The sequence below is a fragment of the Ovis canadensis genome, chromosome 5 (assembly GCF_042477335.2).
Source record: "Ovis canadensis isolate MfBH-ARS-UI-01 breed Bighorn chromosome 5, ARS-UI_OviCan_v2, whole genome shotgun sequence".
Classification (NCBI taxonomy): Eukaryota; Metazoa; Chordata; class Mammalia; order Artiodactyla; family Bovidae; genus Ovis; species Ovis canadensis.
The window spans coordinates 17,448,105-17,471,143 of record NC_091249.1 but is presented as its reverse complement, the minus strand read 5'-3'; the positions used below and the strand labels follow the sequence as shown (position 1 = coordinate 17,471,143).

Genomic DNA, 23,039 nt, shown 5'->3' with positions numbered 1-23,039 from the left:
CCCAGGTACTTCTAGTATTTATTTTGCTCTGATGCAACCTAGGTGTGGGGCAAGGGGCTAAGAGAGAGTGAACTGCATTATTCTGTGAAGTTGAGGGTAGGGACCACAAGGTCGGTGGCAGCACTAGAAGGCACTTGGGAATGGGGGCTTGCCTGGGGAGCAGAGGTGGGCACTGGGGAGGTGGGGATGGGATTTTGGAGGCAGGAGATGGCATTTAGGATGGGAGGGGAATTTGAGGGGGTGGGCATTGAGGGGGATGAGGGTAGTAGAGGAGGGGCAGGGGCAGGGATCAAGAGCATTTCCTAGTCTCTGGAGGAGTTGGAGAGTGAACCCAAGTATGAGTCAGCTCTCAAGTAGGTAGGATTCCTTCAGGAGACGTTCTCAGCTTACCTGGCTGAGTGGGTGAGGGTGCGGGTAGGGAGTGGTGGTGGTGGGGGGGGTGACTGAGGGAGAGGGAGGCTGGAAGAATCAGGGAAAAATGGCAATCACGTTTTTTTTTTTAACTTAAAAAAATATGGTAAAGTATATATAACAATTACCATGTAAATCACTTTAAAGCATAGATTCCAGTACTAACTACATGCACATTGTTGGGCAAACTTTACCATCACCCATCTGCAGAACTTTTTCATCTTCCCAAACTGAAGCCCTGTTCACATTTAAGAATAGCTGTCCATTCCCCTCACCCTCTAGTTCCCATGCTTCTGCATTCTGTCTTCATGAATTCAGCTCCTCTAGGTCACAACGTAAGTAGAATCATTCAGGATTTGTCCTTTTGTAACTGGCTAAGTTGGAATCAAGATTGCTGGGAGAAATATCAATAACCTCAGATATGCAGATGACACCACCCTTATGGCAGAAAGTGAAGACGAATTGAAGAGCTTCTTGATGAAAGTGAAAGAGGTGGGTGATATAGCTGGCTTAAAACTCAACATTCAGAAAACGAAGATCATGGCACACGGTCCCATCACTGCATGGCAAGTAGATGGGGAAACAGTGGAAACAGTGGCTGACTTTATCTTTTTGGGCTCCAGAATCACTGCAGATGGTGACTGCAGCCATGAAATTAAAAGACACTCCTTGGAAGGAAAGTTATGACCAACCTAGACAGCATATTAAAAAGCAGAGACATTACTTTGCCAACAAAGGTCCATCAAGTCAAAGCTATGGTTTTTCCAGTAGTCATGTGTACATGTGAGAGTTGGACTATAAAGAAAGCTGAGTGCTGAAGAATTGGTGCTTTTGAACTGTGGTGTTGGAGAAGACTCTTGAGAGTCCCTTGGACTGCAAGGAGATCCAACCAATCCATCCTAAAGGAAATCAGTCCTGAATATTCATTGGAAAACTGATGTTGAATCTGAAGCTCCAATACTTTTGCCACCTGGTGTAAAGAACTAACTCATTGGAAAAGACTCTGATGCTGGGAGGGATTGAGGGCAGGAGGAGAAGGGGACAACAGAAGATGAGATGGCTGGATGGCATCACTGACTCAATGGACATGAGTCTGAGAAAACTCCGAGAGTTAGTGATGGACAGGGAGGCCTGGAGTGCTGCAGTCCATGGGGTTGCAAATAGTTGGACACAGCTGAGTGACTGAACTATTCCACTTAGCATAATGTCTTCATGGTTAATCCATGTCATAGAACATGTCAGAATTTCCTTTTTTTTAAGACTCAATAATGTTCCATTTTGTGTATGGACCACAGTTTTTTTTTATCTGTTCATCCATGAGTGAACATGTAGGTTGCTTTCAACTCTTGGTTACTGTGAGTAATGCTACTATGAACACAGGCATGTTAATATGAGAATTTAGTTTTCAACACAATCCTAGACAGCATTCCATGTGACCCTCATCATCCACATAGAAGAGGTGGAAATAATCAGCCTAGAATAGACCTGACCCCATAGCTGAAGGCACATGGTCAGGAGCTGAGTCTGTGATCTTTCCACTGTAGGGAGTTGGGAGGTAGGAGTGTTTAGAAACTGTCTTTAGAGAAAGACAATATAAGCTTTTGCTGCAGCAGCCCAACACAAATGCTGTGCTGCAGTGCATGCAGGGCATTTTGGGCCCGTAGTGTAGGTGCATCCTACCACAAGGAAGTTCTGGGTTGGTGGCTGGCAGATTGGAATCAATGTTTCTTGAGTTTGACTTAATACCCCAGTTGGAAATGGTATTGTGTATCCTCTGCTGTCAACTACAAGTGTTTCTTTTCTATACAGTGTCTCAAGTCCTTTGTTCTCTGTCTCTGGGAGCCTTTATTCAGCAGTTGTATGCCTTACAGATGATTTCTCCCCATTTGGGACTTGTCTTTCACCTTCCCCCGCCCCCAGTTTGTGACATGAACACATGAAAATATAAAACACATTGGTAAAAGTAAGTGTATAGTCAGATTTATGGCACACTAATTCTGTGGTCCTCTGGAGAAGGGATGGCAGACAACTTCAGTATTCTTGTCTTGAGAACCCCATGAACAGTATGAAAAGGCAAAAAGATATGACACTGAAAGATGAACTTGCCAGGTCAGTAGGTGCCCAATATGCTACTGGAGAAGAGTGGAGAAATAGCTCCAGAAAGAATGAAGAGGCTGAGTCAAAGTGAAAACAATGCCCAGATGTGGATGAGACTGGTGATGGAAAGCTGTTAAAGAACAATATTGCATAGGAACCTGGAATATTAGGTCCATGAATCAAGGCAAATTAGAAGTGGTCAAACAGGAGATGGCAAGAGTGAACACTGACATTTTAGGAATCAGTGAACTGAAATGGACTGGAATGGTTGAATTTAACTCAGATGCCCATTATATCTACTACTGTGGGCAAGAATCCCTTAGAAGAAATGGAGTAGCCTTAACAGTCAACAAAAGAGTCCAAAATGCAATACTTGGGTGCAATCTCAAAAATGATAGGATGATCTCTGTTCAATTCAAAGGCAAACAGTTCAGTATCACAGTTATCCAAGTTTGTGCCACAACCACTAATGCCAAAAAAGCTGAAGTTGAATGGCTCTATGATAACCTACAAGACCTTCTATAACTAACACCTAAAAAGATGTCCTTTTAATCATAGGGGACTGAAATGCAAAACTAGGAACTGAAAGAGATGCCTGGAGTAACAGGCAAGTTTGGCCCTGGAGTACAAAATGAAGCAGAGAAAAAGCTAATCCTTTTGCCAAGAGAACAGTCTGGTCATAGCAAACACCCTCTCCCAACAACACAGCAAATGACTCTACACACGGAGATCACCAGATAGTCAATCCGCAAATCAGATTGACTGCATTCTTTGCAACTGAAGATGGAGAAGCTTTATACAGTCAGCAAAAACAAGACTGGGAACTGACTGTGGTTCAGATCATGAACTTGTCATAGCAAAATTCAGGCTTAAATTGAAAGAAGTAGGGAAAACCACTAAGCCATCCAGGTATGACCTAAATCAAATACCTTATGGTTATACAGTGGATTGAATATATTCAAGGGAATCTGAAGAACTGTGGATGGAGGTTCATGAGTTTATACAGAAGGCAGGGATCAAGACCATCCCTAAGAAAAATGCAAAAAGGCAAAATGGTTGTCTAAGGAGGCCTTATGAATAGCTGAGAAAAGAAGCTAAGGCAAAGGAGAAAAGGAAAGACATACCATCTGAATGCTGAGTTCCAAAGAATAGCAAGGAGAAATAAGAAAGCCTTCCTAAGTGATCAATGCAAAGAAATAGAGGAAAACAAGAGAAAGACTAGAGATCTCTTCAAGAAACTGAGAGATACCAAGGGAACATTTCATGCAAAGATGGGCACAGTAAAGGACAGAAATGGTATGACCTAACAGAAGCAGAAGATATTAAGAACAGATCGCAAGAATACACAGAAGAACTATACAAAAAAGATCTTAATGACCCAGATAACTACAGTGATGTGATCACACACCTAGAGCCAGACAACTTGGGCCTTAGGAAGTCAAGTGGGCCTTAGGACGCATCACTATGAACAAAGCTAGTGAAGATGATGGAATTTTGATGTTAAAGTGCTGCACTCAATATGCTAGCAAATTTGAAAAACTCAGCAGTGGCCACAGGACTGGAAAAGGTCAGTTTTCATTCCAATCCCAAAGAAAGGAAATGCCAAAGAATGCTCAAACTACTGCACAATTGCATGCATCTCATACACTAGTAAAATAATGCTTAAAATTCTCCACGCGTAGCTTCACCAGTATGTGAACCGAGAACTTCCAGATGTCAAGGTGGATTTAGAAAAGGCAGAGGAACCAGAGATCAAGTTGCCAACATCCACTGGATCATAGAAAAAGCAAGAGAATTCCAGAAAAACATCTGCTTTATTGACTACACTAAAGCCTTTGGCTGTGTGGATCACAAAAACTGTGGAAAATTCCTAAAGAGATGGGAATACCAGACCGCATTAACTGCCTCCTGAGAAATCTGTATGCAGGTCAAGAAGCAGCAGTTAGAACAAGACTTGAAACAGTGGACTGGTTCAAAATTGAAAGGACTATATAAAGGCTGTATATTGTCATCCTGCTTATTTAACTTATATGTAGAGTACATTATCCCAAATACTGGGCTGGATAAAGCACAAGCTGTAATCAAGATTCTCGGGAGAAATATCAATAACCTCAGATATGCAGATAACACCACCCTTATGGCAGAAAGTGAAGAGGAACTGAAGAGCCTCTTGATGAAAGTGAAAGAGGCAAGTGAAAAAGCTGGCTTAAAACTCAACATTCAGAAAACTAAGATCATGTCATCTGGTCCCATCACTTCATGGCAAATAGATGGGAAAGCAATGGAAACAGTGACAGACTTTATTTTCTTGGGCTCCAAAATCACTGCAGATGGTGACTGCGTCCATAATATTAAAAGACACTTGCTCCTTGAAGAAAAGCTATGAGAAACTAGACAGCATATTAAAAAGCAGAGACATTACTTTGCCAACAGAGGTCCACATGGTCGAAGCTATGATTTTTCCAGTGTTCATGTATGGATATGAGAGTTGGCATATAAAGAAATCTGAGCGTAAAAGAATTGATGCTTTTGAATTGTGGTGTTGGAGAAGACTCATGAGAGTCCCTTGGACAGCAAGGGTATCAAACCAGTCAATCCTAAAGGAAATCAGTCCTGAATATTCATTAGAAGGACTGATGCTCAAGCTCTAATACTTTGGCCACCTGATGTGAAGAAATGACTCATTGGAAGAGACCCTGATGCTGGGAAAGATTGAAGGCAGGAGGAGAAGGGGATGACAGAGAATGAGAAGGTTCGATGGCATCACCAACTCGATGGACATGAGTTTAAGCAAGCTCTGGGAGTTTCTAATGGACTGGGAAACCTAGCATGCTGCAGTCCGTGGGGTTGCAGAGTTGGACATAACTGAGCAACTGAACTGAATACTGTAATATGGTTTGTTAAGAACTTAAGACTAGAATAAATAGAGAGCAGAAATATTAAAAATAGCTATAGCTGTAATAGTTTGTTAATAGATAGGCAATATTAAAAAATAAATTATGACAATAAGAACAAAACAATGTGGTGCGTGGATTAAAGGGCCGAAGTTTTGAATGTGGATGCGATTATGTTATCTGCTTTAAACAGACTTGTATCTTTACGGTGTTTTATATAAGCCTAGTTGTAACCATAAAGCAAGTCCTACCTTAGATTCACAAAAGATAAATAAAAATGGAAACTAAGCACACTGCTATAGGAAAATTGATTAACAAAAGAAGATAGTAAGATTGGAAGACAGATACAAGGAAACTACAAAACAGCCGGAAAACAAGATATTATCAGTAAGTCCTTACCTATCAGTAAAAACTTTAACTGTAAATGGATTAAATTCTCTAACCAAAAGGCATAGAGTTAAACTATATGCTGCCTGCAGTTCAGTTCAGTTGCTCAGTCATGTTTGACTCTTTGCGATGCCGTGGACCACAGCACTCCAGGCATCCCTATCCATCACCAACTCCCAGAAGTTGCTCAAACTCACGTCCATCGAGTTGGTGCTGCCATCCAACCATCTCATCCTCTGTCATCCCCTTCGCCTCCTGCCTTCGATCTTTCCCAGCATCAGGGTCTTTTCCAATGAGTCATTTCTTCACATCAGGTGGCCAAAGTATCAGAGTTTCAGCTTCAACATCAGTCCTTCCAATAAATATTCAGGACTGATTTCCTTTAGGATTGACTGGTCTGATCTCCTTGCAGTCCAAGGGACTCTTAAGAGTCTTCTCCAACACAGTTCAAAAGCATCAATTCTTCAGCGCTCAGCTTTCTTTATGGCCTAACTCTCACATCTATATATAACTACTGGAAAAGCATAGCTTTGACTAGATGGGCCTTTGTTGGCAAAGTAATGTCTCTGCTTTTTAATATGCTGTCCAGGTTGGTCATAGCTTTTCTTCCAAGGATTGAGCATCTTTTAATTTCATGGCTGCAGTCACCATCTGCAGTGATTTTGGAGCCCAAGAAATAAAGTCTTTCACTGTTTCCATTGTTTTCCCATCTATTTGCCATGAAGTGATGGGACCATATGCCATGATGTTAGTTTACTGAGTGTTGAGTTTTAAGCCAACTTTATCACTCTCCTCTTTCACTTTCATCAAGAAGCTCTTTTGTTCTTTGCTTTCTGCCATATGGGTGGTATCATCTGCATATTTGAAGTTATTTATATTTCTCCCAGAAATCTTAATTCCAGCTTATGCTTCATCCAGCCTGGCGTTTCACATGATGTACTCTGCATATAAATTAATTAAGCAGGGTGACAATATACAGCCTTGACGTTCTCCTTTTCCTGTTTGGAACCAGTCTGTTCCATGTCCAGTTGTAACTGTTCCTTCTTGACTTGCATACAGATTTCTCAGGAGGTAGTTAAGGTAGTCTGGTATTCCCCTCTCTTTCAAAACTTTCCACAGTTTATTGTGATCCACACAGTCAAAGGCTTTGTCATAGTCAATACAGGAGAAATAGATGTTTTTCTGGAACTCTCTTGCTTTTTTGTTGATCCAGTGAAGACACCTACTGTAGTTTTTTTTAAAAATTAATTTATTTTAATTGGAGGCTAATTACTTTACAGTATTGTGTTGGTTTTTGCCATACAGTGGCATGAATCAGCCGCAAGTGTACATGTTACCCCCATCCTGAACCCCCCTCACACCTCCCTCCCCATCCCATCCCTCTGGGTTGTCCCATGCGCCAGCTTTTGAGTGCCCTGCTTCATTCATCGAATTTGGACTTGTCATCTTTTTCACATATAGTAATATACATGTTTCAATGCTGTTCTCTAATCATCCCACCCTCGCCTTCCCCCACAGAGTTCAAAAGTCTGTCCTTTAAATCTGTGTCTCTTGCTGTCTCGTGTATAGGGTTGTCGTTGCCATCTTTCTAAATTCCAAATATATGTGTTAATCTACTGTATTGGTGTTTTTCTTTCTGAGTTACTTCACTCTGTATAATAGGCTCCAGTTTCATCCACCCCATTGGAACTGATTCAAATGCATTCTTTTCTTTTTCACTTCCTATAGATTATAACTATACCTTTTAAAATATTTTTATTTTAATTGGAGGCTAATTACTTTGCAATATTGTAGTGGTTTTGCCATACATGGACATGAATCAGCCACGGGTGTACATGTGTTCCCCATCCTGAAGCCCCCTCTCACCTCCCTCCCCATCCCATCCCTCCGAGTCATCCCAGTGCACCCTGTCTCATGCATCAAACCTGGACGGGCGATTTGATTCACATGTGATAATATACATGTTTCAGTGCTACTCTCAGATCATCCCCTTTCTCCCTCTCCCACAGAGTCCAAAAGACTGTTCTATACATCTGTGTCGCTTTTTCTGTCTCACATACAGGGTTATCGGTACCATCTTTCTAAATTCCATATATACGGAGAAGGCAGTGGCACCCCACTCCAGTACTCTGGCCTGGAAAATCCTATGGACAGAGGAGCCTGGTAGGCTGCAGTCCACGGGGTCGCTAGGAGTCAGACACGACTGAGTGACTTCACTTTCACTTTTCACTTTCACGCATTGAAGAAGGAAATGGCAACCCACTCCAGTGTTCTTGCCTGGAGAATCCCAGGGATGGGGAAGCCTGGTGGGCTGCCATCTCTGGGGTCGCACAGAGTCAGACACGACTGAAGCAACTTAGTAGTAGCAGCAGCAGCAGGAGTATACTGTATTGGTGTTTTTCTTTCTGGCTTACTTCACTCTGTATAATCGGCTCCAATTTCATCCACCTCATTAGAACCAACTCAAATGCATTCTTCTTAATAGCTGAGTAATACTCCATTGTGTATATCTTCCACAGCTTTCTTATCCATTTGTCTGCTGATGGACATCTAGGTTGCTTGCATGTCCTGGCTATTATAAACAGTGCTGCGATGAACATTGGGATACATGTGTCTCTTTCAATTCTGGTTTCCTCAGTGTGTATGCCCAGAAGTGGAATTTCTGGGTCATAATGAAGTTCTATCTCCAGTTTTTTAAGGAATCTCCACACTGATCTCCATAGTGGCTGTACTAGTTTGCATTCTCACCAACAGTGTAAGAGGGTCCCCTTTTCTCCACACCCTTTCCAGCATTTATTGCTTGTAGACTTTTTGATAGCAGCCATTCTGACTGGTGTGAAATGGTACCTCATTGTGGTTTTGATTTGCATTTCTGAATGATGCTAAAGCTGAAACTCCAGTACTTTGGCCACCTCGTGTGAAGAGTTGACTCATTGGAAAGACTCTGATGCTGGGAGGGATCGGGGGCAGGAGGAGAAGGGGACGACAGAGGATGAGATGGCTGGATGGCATCACTGACTTGATGGCCGTGAGTCTGAGTGAACTCCGGGAGTTGGTGATGGACAGGGAGGGCTGGCATGCTGCAATTCATGGGGTCGCAAAGAGTCGGACATGACTGAGCGACTGAACTGAACTAAACTGATAATGAGTGAAGTTGAGCATCTTTTCATGTGTTTGTTAGCCATCTCTATGTCTTCTTTGGAGAAATGTCTGTTTAGTTCTTTAGCCCACTTTTTGATTGGGTCATTTATTTTTCTGGTATTGAGCTGCATGAGCTGCTTGTATGAGATTAATTCTTTGTCAGTTGCTTCGTTTATTATTATTTTCTCCCACTCTGAAGGCTGTCTTTCACCTTGCTTACAGTTTCCTTCGCTGTACAAGAGTCTTAAAGTTTAATTGGGTCCATTTGTTTATGTTTGTTTTACTTCGGTTATTCTGGGAGGTGGTCCACAGAGGATGTTGCTGTGATTTATGTCGGAGAGTGTTTTGCCTGTGTTTTCCTCTAGGAGTTGTATAGTTTCCAGGAAGACACCCACTTCAGATGTAAAGATACACACACAAATGTCTTCAGTATTTCCATCAACCTGCTGTTCGTTTCAGTATACATGTCTTTCAGTTTATTGGTTAAGTTTATTCCCTTGTGTTTTATTCTTTTCAATTCAGTGGTACATGGAATTGTTGTTCTTTTTTGTTTGTTTTTTATTTTTTTTTATTGAAGGGTAATTGCTTTAAAGAATTTTTTTTGTTTCTGTCAGATCTCAACATGAATCGGCCATAGGTACACATATCAGTTCAGTTCAGTTCAGTCGCTCAGTCGTGTCCAACTCTTTGCGACCCCATGAACTGCAGCACGCCACACCTCCCTGTCCATCACCAACTCCCAGAGTTTCCTCAAACTCATGTCCACTGAGTTGGTGATGCCATCCAATGTCATCCCCTGTCATCCCCTTCTCCTCCAGCCTTCAATCTTTCCCAGCATCAGGGGCTTTTCAGATGAGTCAGTTCTTCACATCAGGTGGCCAAAGTATTGGAGTTTCAGATTCAACAGCAGTCCTTCTAATGAACATTCAGGACTGATTTCCTTTAGGATGGACTGGTTGGATCTCCTTACAGTCCAAGGGACTCTCAAGAGTCTTCTCCAACACCACAGTTCAAAAGCATCAATTCTTCGGTGCTCAGCTTTCTTTATAGTCCAACTCTCACATCCATACATGACCACTGGAAAAAACATAGCCTTGACTAGATGGACCTTTGTTAGCAAAACAATTTCTCTGCTTTTTAATATGCTGTCTAGTTTGGTTATAACTTTCCTTCCAAGGAGTATCTTTTAATTTCATGGCTGCAGTCACCATCTGCAGTGATTTTGGAGCCTAGGAAAATAAACTCAGCTGCTGTTTCCCCATCTATTTGCCATGAAGTGATGGGATCATAAGCTGTGATTTTAGTTTATTGAATGTTGAGCTTTAAGCCAACTTTTTCACACCCCTCTTTCACTTTCTTCAAGAGGCTGTTAAGTTCTTCTTTGCTTTCTGCCATATCGGTGGTATCATCTGCATATCTGAGGTTGTTGATATTTCTCCCTGCAATCTTTTTTTTTTTAATTTTAAAATCTTTAATTCTTACATGCGTTCCCAAACATGAAACCCCCTCCCACCTCCCTCCCCATAACATCTCTGTTGGTCATCCCCATGCACCAGCCCCAAGCATGCTGTATCCTGCGTCAGACATAGACTGGCGATTCAATTCTTACCTGATAGTATACATGTTAGAATGCCATTCTCCCAAATCATCCCACCCTCTCCCTCTCCCTCTGAGTCCAAAAGTCCGTTATACACATCTGTGTCTCTTTCCCTGTCTTGCATACAGGGTCGTCATTGCCATCTTTCTAAATTCCATATATATGTGTTAGTATACTGTATTGGTGTTTTTCTTTCTGGCTTACTTCACTCTGTATAATCGGCTCCAGTTTCATCCATCTCATCAGGACTGATTCAAATGAATTCTTTTTAATGGCTGAGTAATACTCCATTGTGTATATGTACCACAGCTTTCTTATCCATTCATCTGCTGATGGACATCTAGGTTGTTTCCATGTCCTGGCTATTATAAACTAAAAGCTTCTGCACAACAAAGGAAAATATAAGCAAGGTGAAAAGACAGCCTTCTGAATGGGAGAAAATAATAGCAAATGAAGCAACTGACAAACAACTAATCTCAAAAATATACAAGCAACTTATGCAGCTCAATTCCAGAAAAATAAACGACCCAATCAAAAAATGGGCCAAAGAACTAAATAGACATTTCTCCAAAGAAGACATATGGATGGCTAACAAACACATGAAAAGATGCTCAACATCACTCATTATCAGAGAAATGCAAATCAAAACCACAATGAGGTGCCACTTCACACCAGTCAGAATGGCTGCGATCCAAAAGTCTGCAAGCAATAAGTGCTGGAGAGGGTGTGGAGAAAAGGGAACCCTCCTACACTGTTGGTGGGAATGCAAACTAGTACAGCCACTATGGAGAACAGTGTGGAGATTCCTTAAAAAATTGCAAATAGAACTACCGTATGACCCAGCAATCCCACTGCTGGGCATACACACCGAGGAAACCAGAATTGAAAGAGACACATGTACCCCAATGTTCATCCCTGCAATCTTGATTCCAGCTTGTGCTTCATCCAGCATGGCATTTCACATGATGTACTCTGCATATAAGTTAAATAAGCAGGGTGACAATATACAGCCTTGAGGTACTCCTTTTCCTATTTGGAACAAGTCTGTTCCATATCCAGTTCCAACTGTTGCTTCCTGACCTGCATATAGGTTTCTCAAGAGGCAGGTCAGGTGGTCTGGTATTCCCATCTCTTTCAGAATTTTCCACAGTTTATTGTGATCCACACAGTCAAAGGCTTTGGCATAGTCAGTAAAGCAGAAATAGATGTTTTTTCTGGAACTCTCTTGCTTTTTCCATGATCCAGCGAATGTTGGAAATTTGATCTCTGGTTCCTCTGCCTTTTCTAAAACCAGCTTGAAATCTGGAAGTTCATGGTTCACATATTGTTGAAGCCTGACTTGGAGAATTTTGAGCATTACTTTGCTAATGTGTGAGATGAGTGCAATTGTGCAATAGTTTGAGCATTCTCTGGCATTGCCTTTCTTTGGGATTGGAATGAAAATTGACCTTTTCCAGTCCTGTGGCCACTGCTGAGTTTTCCAAATTTGCTGGCATATTATGTGCAGCAGTTTCACAGCATCATCTTTTGGGATTTGAAATAGCTCAACTGGAATTCCATCACCTCCACTAGCTTTGTTCGTAATGATGCTTCCCAAGGCCCACTTAACTTTACATTCCAGGATGTGTGGCTCTAGGTGAGTGATCACACCATCATGATTATCTGGGTTGTGAAGATCTTTTTCATATAGTTCTGTGTATTCTTGCCATCTCTTCTTAATATCTTCTGCTTCTGTTAGGTCCATACCATTTCTTTTTTTTATTGAGCCCATCTTTGCCTGAAATATTCCCTTGGTATCTCCAATTTTCTTGAAGTAATCTCTAGTCTTTCCCATTCTATTGTTTTCCTCTATTTCTTTGCACTGATCACCGAGGAAAGCTTTCTTATCTCTCCTTGCTATTCTTTGGAACTCTGCATTCAGATGGGCATATCTTTCCTTTTCTCCTTTGCTTTTTACTTTGCTTCTCTTCTTTTCACAGCTATTTATAAGGCCTCCTCAGACAGCCGTTTTGCTTTTTTGCATTTCTTTTTCTTGGGGATGGTCTTGCTCCTTGTCTGCTGTACAGTGTCACTAACCTCTGTCCGTAGTTCATCAGGCAGTCTGTCTATCAGATCTAGTGCCTTAAATCTATTTCTTATTTCCATTGTATAATCATAAGGGATTTGATTTAGGTCATACCTGAATGGTCTGGTGGTTTTCCCTACTTTCTTCAGTTTAAGTCTGAATTTGGCAATAAGGAGTTCATGATCTGAACCACAGTCAGCTCTTGGTCTTGTTTTTGCTGACTGTATAGAGTTTCTCCATCTTTGGCTGAAAAGTATATAATCAGTCTGATTTCAGTGTTGACCATCTGGTGATGTCCATGTGTGAAGTCTTCTCGTGTTGTTGGAAGAGGGTGTTTGCTATGATCGATGCATTCTCTTCGCTGAACTCTTATTAGCCTTTGCCCTGGCTCATTCTGTACTCCAAGGCCAAATTTGCCTGTTATTCCAGGTGTTTCTTGACTTCCTACTTTTGCATTCCAGTCCCCTGTAATGAAAAGGACATCTTTTATGGGTGTTAATTCTAGAAGATCTTGTAGGTCTTCATAGAACCGTTCAACTTCTGCTTCTTCAGCGTTGCTGGTTGGGGCATAGACCTGGATTACTGTGATATTGAATTGTTTGCCTTGGAAACGAACAGAGATCATTGTGTAGTTTTTGAGATTGCATCCAAATACTGCATTTTGGACTCTTTTGTTGACTATGAGGGCTACTCCATTTCTTCTAAGGGATTCCTGCCCGCAATAGTAGATATAATGGTCGTCTGAGTTAAATTCACCCATTCCAGTCCATCTTAGTTCGCTGATTCCTAGAATGTCAACGTTTACTCTTGCCATCTGCAGTTTGACCACTTCCAATTTGCCTTGATTCATGGACCTAACATCCCAGGTTCCTGTGCAATATTGCTCTTTACAGCATCAGACCTTGCTTCTATCACTAGTCCCATCCACAGCTGGGTATTGTTTTTGCTTTGGCTCCATCCCTTCATTCTTTCTGGAGTTATTTCTCCACTGATCTCCAGTAGCGTGTTGGGCACCTACCAACCTGAGGAGTTCCTCTTTCAGTGTCCTATCTTTTTGCCCTTTCATACGGTTCATGGGGTTCTCAAGGCAGGAATACTGAAGTGGTTTGCCATTCCCTTCTCCAGTGGGCCACATTTTGTCAGAACTCTCCACCATGACCCGTCCATCTTGGGTGGCCTACATGGTATATGGTGGCCCTTGTAGGTATACATATAACCCTCCCTTTCGAACCTCCTTACCATCTTCTGCCCCATCCCACCCTTCTAGATTGATACAGAGCCCCTGTTTGAGTTTCCTGAGCCACACAACAAATTCCCCTTTGCTATCTATTTTACATACGGTAATGGAAATTTCCATGTTACTCTCTCCATACATCTCACCCTCTCTTCCCCTCTCCCCATGCCCATAAGTCTGTTCCCTATGTCTGTTTCTCCATTTCTGCCCTGTAAACAAATTCTTCAGTACCATTTTTCTAGATTTTGTATATATGCGTTAGAATACCATATTTATCTTTCTCTTTCTGACTTACTTCACTCTCTATGATAGGTTCTAGTTTCATCCACCTGATTAGAACTCATTTATTAAAAAAAGAAGTTTGTTGACAGTCTCTTGCTGCCATGAACATCCTTGTATCTTTATTGCAGTGCATGTGTAAAAATTCCTGCATTTCATACATGTGGCAGGCGTTCTTTCTGAAGTTTTTTTTCTCTAATGAATTAAAAAGTTACTCATGTGTTTTTGGCTGTGCTGGGTCTTTGTGGCCACGTGGGCTTTTCTCTGTTTGCGGAGAGCAGAATCGACTCTCTAGTGAGGCGCATGGGCTTCCCATTGACGTGGCTTTTCTTGTTGCAGAACGTGGGTATGCAGGCTTCAGCAGCTGTGGCTCCGGGGCTCAGTGGCTGTGGTTCCTGGGCTCCGCAGAACAGGCTCAAGAGTTGGGGCACACAGGCTTTGTTGCTCTGCAGCATGTGGGGTCTTCCAGGATCAGGGATCAGCCCTGTGTCTCCTGCATTGAAAGGTGAATTCTTTACCACTGAACCAGCAGGGAATCCCTGAAGTTTGTTTTTGGTATCTTTTTTTGGGCAACCATCATGAATTTTATTTTATTGTTTTTTTAGCCATACCGTGCAGCTTGTAGCGTCGTATTTCCCTCACCAGGGATTGAACCCAGGTGACCAGACTGAAAGCATGGAGTCGTAACCATTGGGTCTCCAGGGAATTCCCCATCATGAATTTTAGGATGTCTGTTGTCTTGTTTAAGAAATATTTGCATATATGTGTTCTCAATTTTCTTCTAAAAAATTTTTTTTTTTTTTCGCTCTGCTGCTTGGTTTGCAGATCTTAGTTCACTGACCAGAGATCAAACCGGGGCCCTAGCAGTGAAAGCACCAAGTCCTAACCACTGGGCCACCAGGGAATTCCCACGTGTTGGTTTTTTTAGTTAGGTTTTTAAGTTTATCTCAGCTTGATTTTTTTTTTTAAATTGAAGTAACAGTTGCACTCATCTCACACGCTAGTAAAGTAATGCTCAAAATTCTCCAAGCCAGGCTTCAGCATTACGTGAACTGTGAACTTCCAGATGTTCAAGCTGAAAAGGCAGAGGAACCAGAGATCAATTTGCCAACATCTGCTGGATCATTGAAAAAGCAAGAGAGTTCCAGAAAAAACATCTGTTTCTGCTTTATTGACTATGCCAAAGCCTTTGACTGTGTGGATCACAATAAACTGTGGAAAATTCTGAAACAGATGGGAATACCAGACCACCTGACCTCCCTCTTGAGAAACCTATATGCAGGTCAGGAAGCAACAGTTAGAACTGGACATGGAACAACAGACTGGTTCCAAATAGGAAAAGGAGTACCTCAAGGCTGTATATTGTCACTCTGCTTATTTAACTTACATGCAGAGTACATCATGAGAAACACTGGGCTGGAAGAAGCACAAGCTGGAATCAAGATTGGCGGGAGAAATATCAATAACCTCAGATATGCAGATGACACCACCCTTATGGCAGAAAGTGAGAAGAACTAAAAAGCCTCTTGATGAAAGTGAAAGAGGAGAGTGAAAAAGTTGGCTTAAAACTCAACATTCAGAAAACTAAGATCATGACATCTGGTCCCATCACTTCATGGGAAATAGATGGGGAAACAGTGGAAACAGTGGCTGACTTTATTTTTTAGGCTCCAAAATCGCTGCAGATGGTGATTGCAGCCATGAAATTAAAAGACGCTTACTCCCTGGAAGAAAAGCAGAGACATTACTTTGCCAACAAAGGTCCGTCTAGTCAAGGCTATGGTTTTTCCAGTGTTCATGTATGAATGTGAGAGTTGGACTGTGAAGAAAGCTGAGCGCCGAAGAATTGGTGCTTTTGAACTGTGGTGTTGGAGAAGACTCTTGAGAGTCCCTTGGACTGCAAGGAGATCCAACCAGTCCATCCTAAAGGAGATCAGTCCTGGGTGTTTATTGAAAGGACTGATGCTGAAGCTGAAACTCCAATACTTTGGCCACCTGATGTGAAGAGCTGACTCATTTGAAAATACCCTGATGCTGGGAAAGATTGGGGGCAGGTGGAGAAGGGGACGACAGAGCATGAGGTGGCTGGATGGCATCACCGACTTGATGGACATGAATTTGGGTAAACTCCGGGAGCTGGTGTTGGACAGGGAGGCCTGGTGTGCTGCGATTCATGGGGTTGCAAAGAGTAGGACATGACTGAGCAACTGAACTGAAGATTTGTATAACGTAATATTAGTTATTTTAAAGTCTACAATTTAGAGGCATTTAATCCTTGGTGGCTCAGAGGTAAAGCATCTCCCTGCAGTGCGGGAGACGTGGGTTCAATCCCTGGGTTGGGAAGATCCCCTGGAGGAGGGCATAGCTCTCCATTCCAGTATTTTTGCCTAGAGAATCCCATGGCCAGAGGAGCCTGGCGGGCTACATAGGGTTGCAAAGAGTTGGACACGACTGAGGGACTTAGCACAATACCTTCACAGTGTTGAACAACCATCACCTTTATGTGGATTCAGAACATTTTCATCACCTTGAAAGGAAACTCTGTACCCATTTAACAGTCTCCTCCGCAGATCCTGGTAACTGCTGATCCACTTTCTGTCTCTGGGTTTGTCTGTTTTGCGCATTTCTAATGAAGGAATCATATAGTAGATGGCCTTTTGTGTCTGCCTTCTCTAACTGAGCATGATGTTTACAAAGTCATCCGCATAGCCACTTGTATCAGTGTGCCTTCCTCTTTATGACTGAATAACATCCCACCACAAGGACAGAGCACGTTTTGTTCATCCCCTCATCAGTTAATCAGTTAATGGACATTTGTGTTGTTCAACTTTCTAGATTCTGTGAATAGTTGCTGGGAGAGCTTTTGTGTGGACATGCTTCAGTTCTCTTTAAGTATATCCCTAGGAATGGGATGGATGGGTCATAAGGTAATTCCATGTTTAATCAGCTTGAATTTTGTGTATAACGCTATGTTAGTGTCCTACAGTTGCTGTAATAAATTACAACAACCTGGGCGGCTTTAACACAGCAGAAATGTATTCTCCTACAGAAGTTCAAAAGCAGAGTGTCAGCAGGTCAAGCTCCCTCCAGAGGCTCTAGGGGAGGATCCTTTCTGCTTCTTTCAACTCATGGTGCCGCAGGAGGTCTGGCCTGCATCACTGCAGTCTCTGCCTTTGTCTTAAAGAGGCTTCTTCTTTTGTATCCCTACACCATCTTCACTCTGTACACGTATGCCTCTGTCTCTACCTTTCCCCTTGTAAGGACACTAGTTATTAGATCGGGGCCCATCCTAATAACCTCGTCTTAACTTGCTTGCACCTGCAGAGACTCTACCTCTGAATAAGGTCCCATGCACAGATTCTGGGGGTGAAGGTTTTGACATATGTTTTTTGGAGGTGCCATTCATCCTATGATAGGTGCAAATTAGTGATCTCACTTCCATTTTTTTTTCAGAGGAGAGCTGCTTGTCTAGAAAATTCTTTCCAGTCCTGTGTAGGGACATCACAGTGTCTGAATGTGTGCATTTCCAGGCTCTCTGTTCTTCTCTTCTGATCTATTCCTGAACCACTGTCTTGATCACTAGTTTCCTACTAGAGCTCTTAGCATATCCAAGAATCAGTGCTTAGAAAGATAGGGTCTGTTTCTTGTTTGGACAGATTTTTCTGTTCTTTTGACCCTTTTACCTGTGCTAAGCCTTGGCTCTGGCCATTGAAGATCCAACGGTGACCACGTGGAGGCCCTGGAATAGCTTCGTGGTGTTCCCTGTAAATGACTTTGTGCCTCTATCTCCAGTACGGCCTTGGGACAAGATGACAAGGATGTTGTATGAACTGATGCCCAGAATATAATGCCCAGGAGGAAATGAGCTAGGGTCTTGAAGCTCTTCAGAAAGGCCAAGATGCAGGGTTGAACAGAAGCACCTGAGTCACTTTGTAGCAAAACCATGGCTGTGAGAAGGGCCAGTTTCTAACCATGATAAAAGGGCACGATTGCCAAATTAAGTCACCCAGTTAATTGTGGCCCTTAATTTCTACTCTAGGAATTTCTGCAACCCTAATATTAGCATTTGCAGGGAGGGAAGGCAGCTGTTGGGGGCAGGAGGCAGCTCCATGTTCCATGGCGACTCCCAGGCCCCACGGGCTCTAATTTTAAACCACGAGAGGGGGAGGGAGGGCTCACAACTGTACTGCTGACACCAGTACAAGGGCATCCAGAAGTTCATTTTCCTTGGACATGTAAAAGAGATTTTCCGTAAGTCTTTTCAAAGGTTTGGCAAATACTTTTGAGAAAAACAATTTTTTTTCATATGCATTTCTTGGCATTCATTTTAGTGGCAATAGAATATATTATTAAAATCCTTGTGTTTAAGTTGTTTAAATTCTTATATCAGTGTTGCTTCCTGAAACACTCTCTCAAATTACAGTATCATTTTTGGATTTTCACCTGAATTAGTCATCACACCTGAATTCCTCTTCAACACCGAAAAACCCTCAAGGACCGATGAGAGAATTTCTAGAATTTAACCAATAGCATGACAGTTCCCACTAGCAGGTGGTCTAAAGCATTGCTCAGGTTTGAAGTCAGTTTTAAAGATAGTTACTAATTTGATTAATAGTAACAATTTTAAACATGTGTTTATTTTAATGTTCTGATTCAGCATTTTTAAAGATCCTGTTCTGTTTAATATACTGTTTTGGTGGCAGAGAATGATTTACCCAGGATTCACCCACTCTTTGCTACCTATCTCCACTGCCTTGTAGCATTCATTGTTTATGACGAGAAATAAAGTATAAATCATATTAGGCTTCTCTTGAATATGATGAGTTTTATTGTGTGTGCACTGGTGCACTTAATGGCGTCCTACATTTCTCCAAGAGTGTCCGTTTTTCTTTGTCCTTTATTCTGCTTGCTCTTTGGATTGCATAATCTCTGTCAGTCTCTGTCTTCAAGTTCATCACAGACTCTTTTGCCGTTGACATCTGCCATTGGATCCTTCTAATGCATATTTCATTTTATATTAATAATCTCTGTCTTTTTACTGCTATTCTCCACGTAATGAGACACCATCAGGAAACCTCCCTTTGCTTCTTTCACCGTGGCTCCCTTAAGTTCTTTGGACAGTTGTAACAGCTGCTGTGGAATTTTGTTCGCTAAGCACGACTTCGGGGCCCTCTCACAGTTTCTGTCGTCTGCTTTTCTCCCCGCTGTGTATGGGTCACTTTGCCGCTCTTTGCGTGTCATAATTTTTTGGTTGAAAGCCTGATATTTTAGGTAGTATGTTTTAGCAGCTCTGGATACTGATTCCCTCCTTTTCTCTGGGCTTGTTTTTACAGTTGTCTATTTATGTGCTTAGTGGTATGGCTAGACTGTTTAGTGAGGCTGTCTCCCCTGCAGTGTGAAGTCCTTCGGTGTCACTCTTCAGAGGACACACATTAAGCGTGAGCAAAGTCACCCTGGGCTTTCCCAGGGCTCTCTGTCTCCTTCCGGATCCCTCCATGCAGCCGTTTCGGTTGCTATCACACCCAGCTGTTGGGCTCCACTAAGTTGTGGCTGCCTGGTCTGCTGTTTTCAGCAATGCCCGTAAACTGCTGCACAGCCTTCTGGCTAGTGCTCAGCTTTGAGGCCAGTCACTGAGCTTTGTTCTTACTCCAGGAGGCTGTTGTTAATAGCCTCTTTCCTTGGTTCTCCCTGGTTGAACTGACTTGGTTTAGGTTTTTGCTCTTAATTAATAGAAGACCTGTTTTTGTTTTTGTTTTTGTTTTTTTTTTCCAAGAGAACCCTGAGGCTTGAACGTCTGTTTCAGATGAGGTCAGCTCCTTTGTGCACAACTTTGGAACCCTCTGTGAACCGCCTTTCTCCGGGGAAGAATCTTCGGGCCAGTGCTCTGCAGTGGCAGCCTCGGCTCTTCTTGATTTGCTTCTTGATTTGCCTCTGCTCTATCAGTGATCAGCGGTGGGGACGGGCAGGACCCCATACGCTCAGTTTGCCATGCCTGCATTCAGGGGGTAGGCGCTGCTTGGAGGAAGCGTGCCCCTAAGCTCTCAGCCACACTCGCCAGGAATTTAGCTGCTTCAGCTTGGAGCTGGGAGGATGAGAAGCGTTGGTGTCCTGCCCCATTGGTAAGATGCCGTATCCTTTGATCAGGAGCTGAAAGGAGAGGGGGCCCCATCTTCTTGGCCGTACCTACCCCACATGGAGTCTGTCAAGTGGAGCTGGGGGTTGGTTGGGTGAGTTACTTCAGACTCTCACTGTTCTTACCAAGTTTTAGTAGATTTGCTTGAATCGACATCTCTTCTTTTGCTGTGCGCACTGGGGACAATTTTCAGAGACTTATACTTTTTTACTGTTAGTGGTCATCAGTTATATGTGTTTTGCTGCAGAATGGGTCTGTGGACCTCCTTAGGCTGCTGTCTCAGAAGTGGACCCTTTCAACCTTGTTTCTGAGCTGAAACTGATGAAACCTGTGGTTCCCAGGCCTGCAGGTGTTGGAAGAGGTTTAGAATCCCTGCTGCCTGACTGTTTCACATTGATGTGAATATCATGGGGTAAGAAACAGGAGATAACAAGAGAGCCTTCTCTCTGTGAAGCCCCGTAAGGCTTTGTAGACTTGTTCTGGAGAACTATGAACGTCAGTCCAACAGTTGGACATTTAACATAGCTGTGGATGCCAATGCACCTTCCAGCATTATTTGTAAAAATATCTGATGGTTCTTTAGTCTTGTTTACAAAATCTTTTAAAGGGCACAAGAATTCTTCCAGAGACAGGAGGTCCCAGGGATGTGTAGAGCCTTTTTGCACTAGGTATTTCTGCAGGTGAAATATTTATATATATTACTAAATAATAAGATATTATATATAAATAATATATATATATATATTACTTGCTGCTGCTGCTGCTGCTGCTAAGTCACTTCAGTCATGTCCGACTCTGTGTGACCCCATAGACGGCAGCCCACCAGGCTCCCCTGTCCCTGGGATTCTCCAGGCAAGAACACTGGAGTGGGTTGCCATTTCCTTCTCCAATGCATGAAAGTGAAAAGTCAAAGTGAAGTCGCTCAGTCATGTCTGACTCTTCGTGACCCCATGGACTGCAGCCTACCAGGCTCCTCCGTCCATGGGATTTTCCAGGCAAGAGTACTAGAGTGGGGCGCCATTGCATTCTCCGTATCATCTGTACAACTGTGTCAAGTAAAAGTTTTGAGAATGGCAGCCATGTTTGCATTTTTAAAATGTTTATTGGTCTGTGTCAGGTCTCAGTTGTGGCATGCAGGGTCTTCACTGCAGCACGCAGACTTCTCTGGTCGTGGTACGCGGGCTTCTCTCTGGTCGTGGTACGCGGGCTTCTCTCTGGTCGTGGTACGCGGGCTTCTCTCTGGTCGTGGTACGCGGGCTTCTCTAATCGTGGTACACAGGCTTCTCCACAGGCTTCTCTCTAGTCGTGGTACGTGGGCTTCTCTCTGGTCGTGGTACGCGGGCTTCTCTCTGGTCGTGGTACGCGGGCTTCTCTAATCGTGGTACACAGGCTTCTCCACGGGCTTCTCTCTAGTCGTAGTACACGGGCTCCAGAGCACATGGGCTTTGTGGTTGTGGTGTTCCGGCTAGTTGCCTTGAGGCATGTGGCATCTTAGTTGCCTGACCAGGGATCAAACCCCTGTCTCCTGCATTAAAAGGTGAATTCTTAACCCATGGATGACCAGTGAAGTCCCAGCAGGTGACTAGCATTTTGCAAAGCAAAATAGCTAATTAATTTAAATGTTTGATATTTATAATTCTCCAGGCAAGAATACTGGATGGAGTGGGTAGCCATTCCCTTCTCCAAGGTATCTTCCCGACCCAGGGATCTAACCCAGGTCTCTTGCATTGCAGGCAGATTCTTTACTGTCTGAGCCACCAGGGAGAGGTTGGCAGCCTATAAACCTGGAAGCAAGCTCTCCAGACATCACCACGCCAACACTTTGATCCCAGACTTCCAGCCTTCAGAATTGTGAGAAATAAATATCTGTTGTTTATAAGACACTCAATCTACAGTATTTGGCTATAGCAACCCAAACTAAAACCCCAACTACAGAAGCAGTAGTAGTATGGGAAAGGCCATATGTGCATGCTCAAAATTGTAGTTTTTATATCCTCATGGTTTTATAAAATGATTTTAATGGGTTAAACAACTTTGATCCATTAAAGCTGTGTTTTGTTCTGATGGAAAGAGTCTGCCTGCAGTGTGGGAGACCCAGGTTTGATTCCTGTGTCAGCAAAATCCCCTGAAGAAGGAAATGGCTACCCACTGCAGTATTCTTGCTTGGACAATCCCATGGATGGAGGAGCCTGGCAGGTAACAGTCCATGGGGTCACAAAGAGTCAGACACGACTGAGAGAGTAACACTTTTGCTCGATGAGGTGACTCTGGGTGGGTTCTTGGATGGTTTGGGGATGGAGCCTGGTCATCAGAAAAATCAAGCCATGATTAGAAACGTGAAATTTTCAACTCCACCCCAACGCCATTCTCCAGAGAAGAATGAAAGGCTGGAAGTGGAGTTAACAACTGATCATGCCTCCTCGGATCTCCTTTATTATATAAGAAACCAGTAAATACACATAACTGTTTCTGGAGTTCTGTGAACCATTCCAGCAAATGGCTCAACCTGAGAAGGGGGTCGTGGAAGCTCTGGTTTATAGCCAGGAGGTCAGAAGTTTGGGTAGCTCTGGACTTGCGATTGGCATTTGAGATGGGGCTGGTTTTGTGGGACAGAGCCCTTACCCTGTGAGATCTGATGGTACTGCACCCAGATGGCTAACTCTAAAAGCCAGGCACTGTCAAATTGTGGGGACACCCCGCTTATATCAGCCAAGAATGGGAGAACTGGTTGTGGTTGTTGGAAGACACCCCGGCTCTATCTATTTCTAAATCTGAAGGGCCATTGTAACAGTAACAGAGAA

General features: G+C 42.9%; 1 protein-coding gene across 1 annotated transcript in view; it reads left to right on the top strand.

Moving 5' to 3' along the window:
- The window catches only part of IBA57 (iron-sulfur cluster assembly factor IBA57), a 55,341-nt gene extending 33,220 nt beyond the window's left edge, over window positions 1–22,121 (top strand). The window contains exon 4 of the mRNA XM_069590530.1: window positions 21,976–22,121. Coding sequence (XP_069446631.1) covers window positions 21,976–21,991 — 16 coding nt within the window. The 3' untranslated portion in view covers window positions 21,992–22,121. The remainder of the gene's footprint in view (window positions 1–21,975) is intronic.
- The last annotated feature ends 918 nt before the right edge of the window (window positions 22,122–23,039 follow it).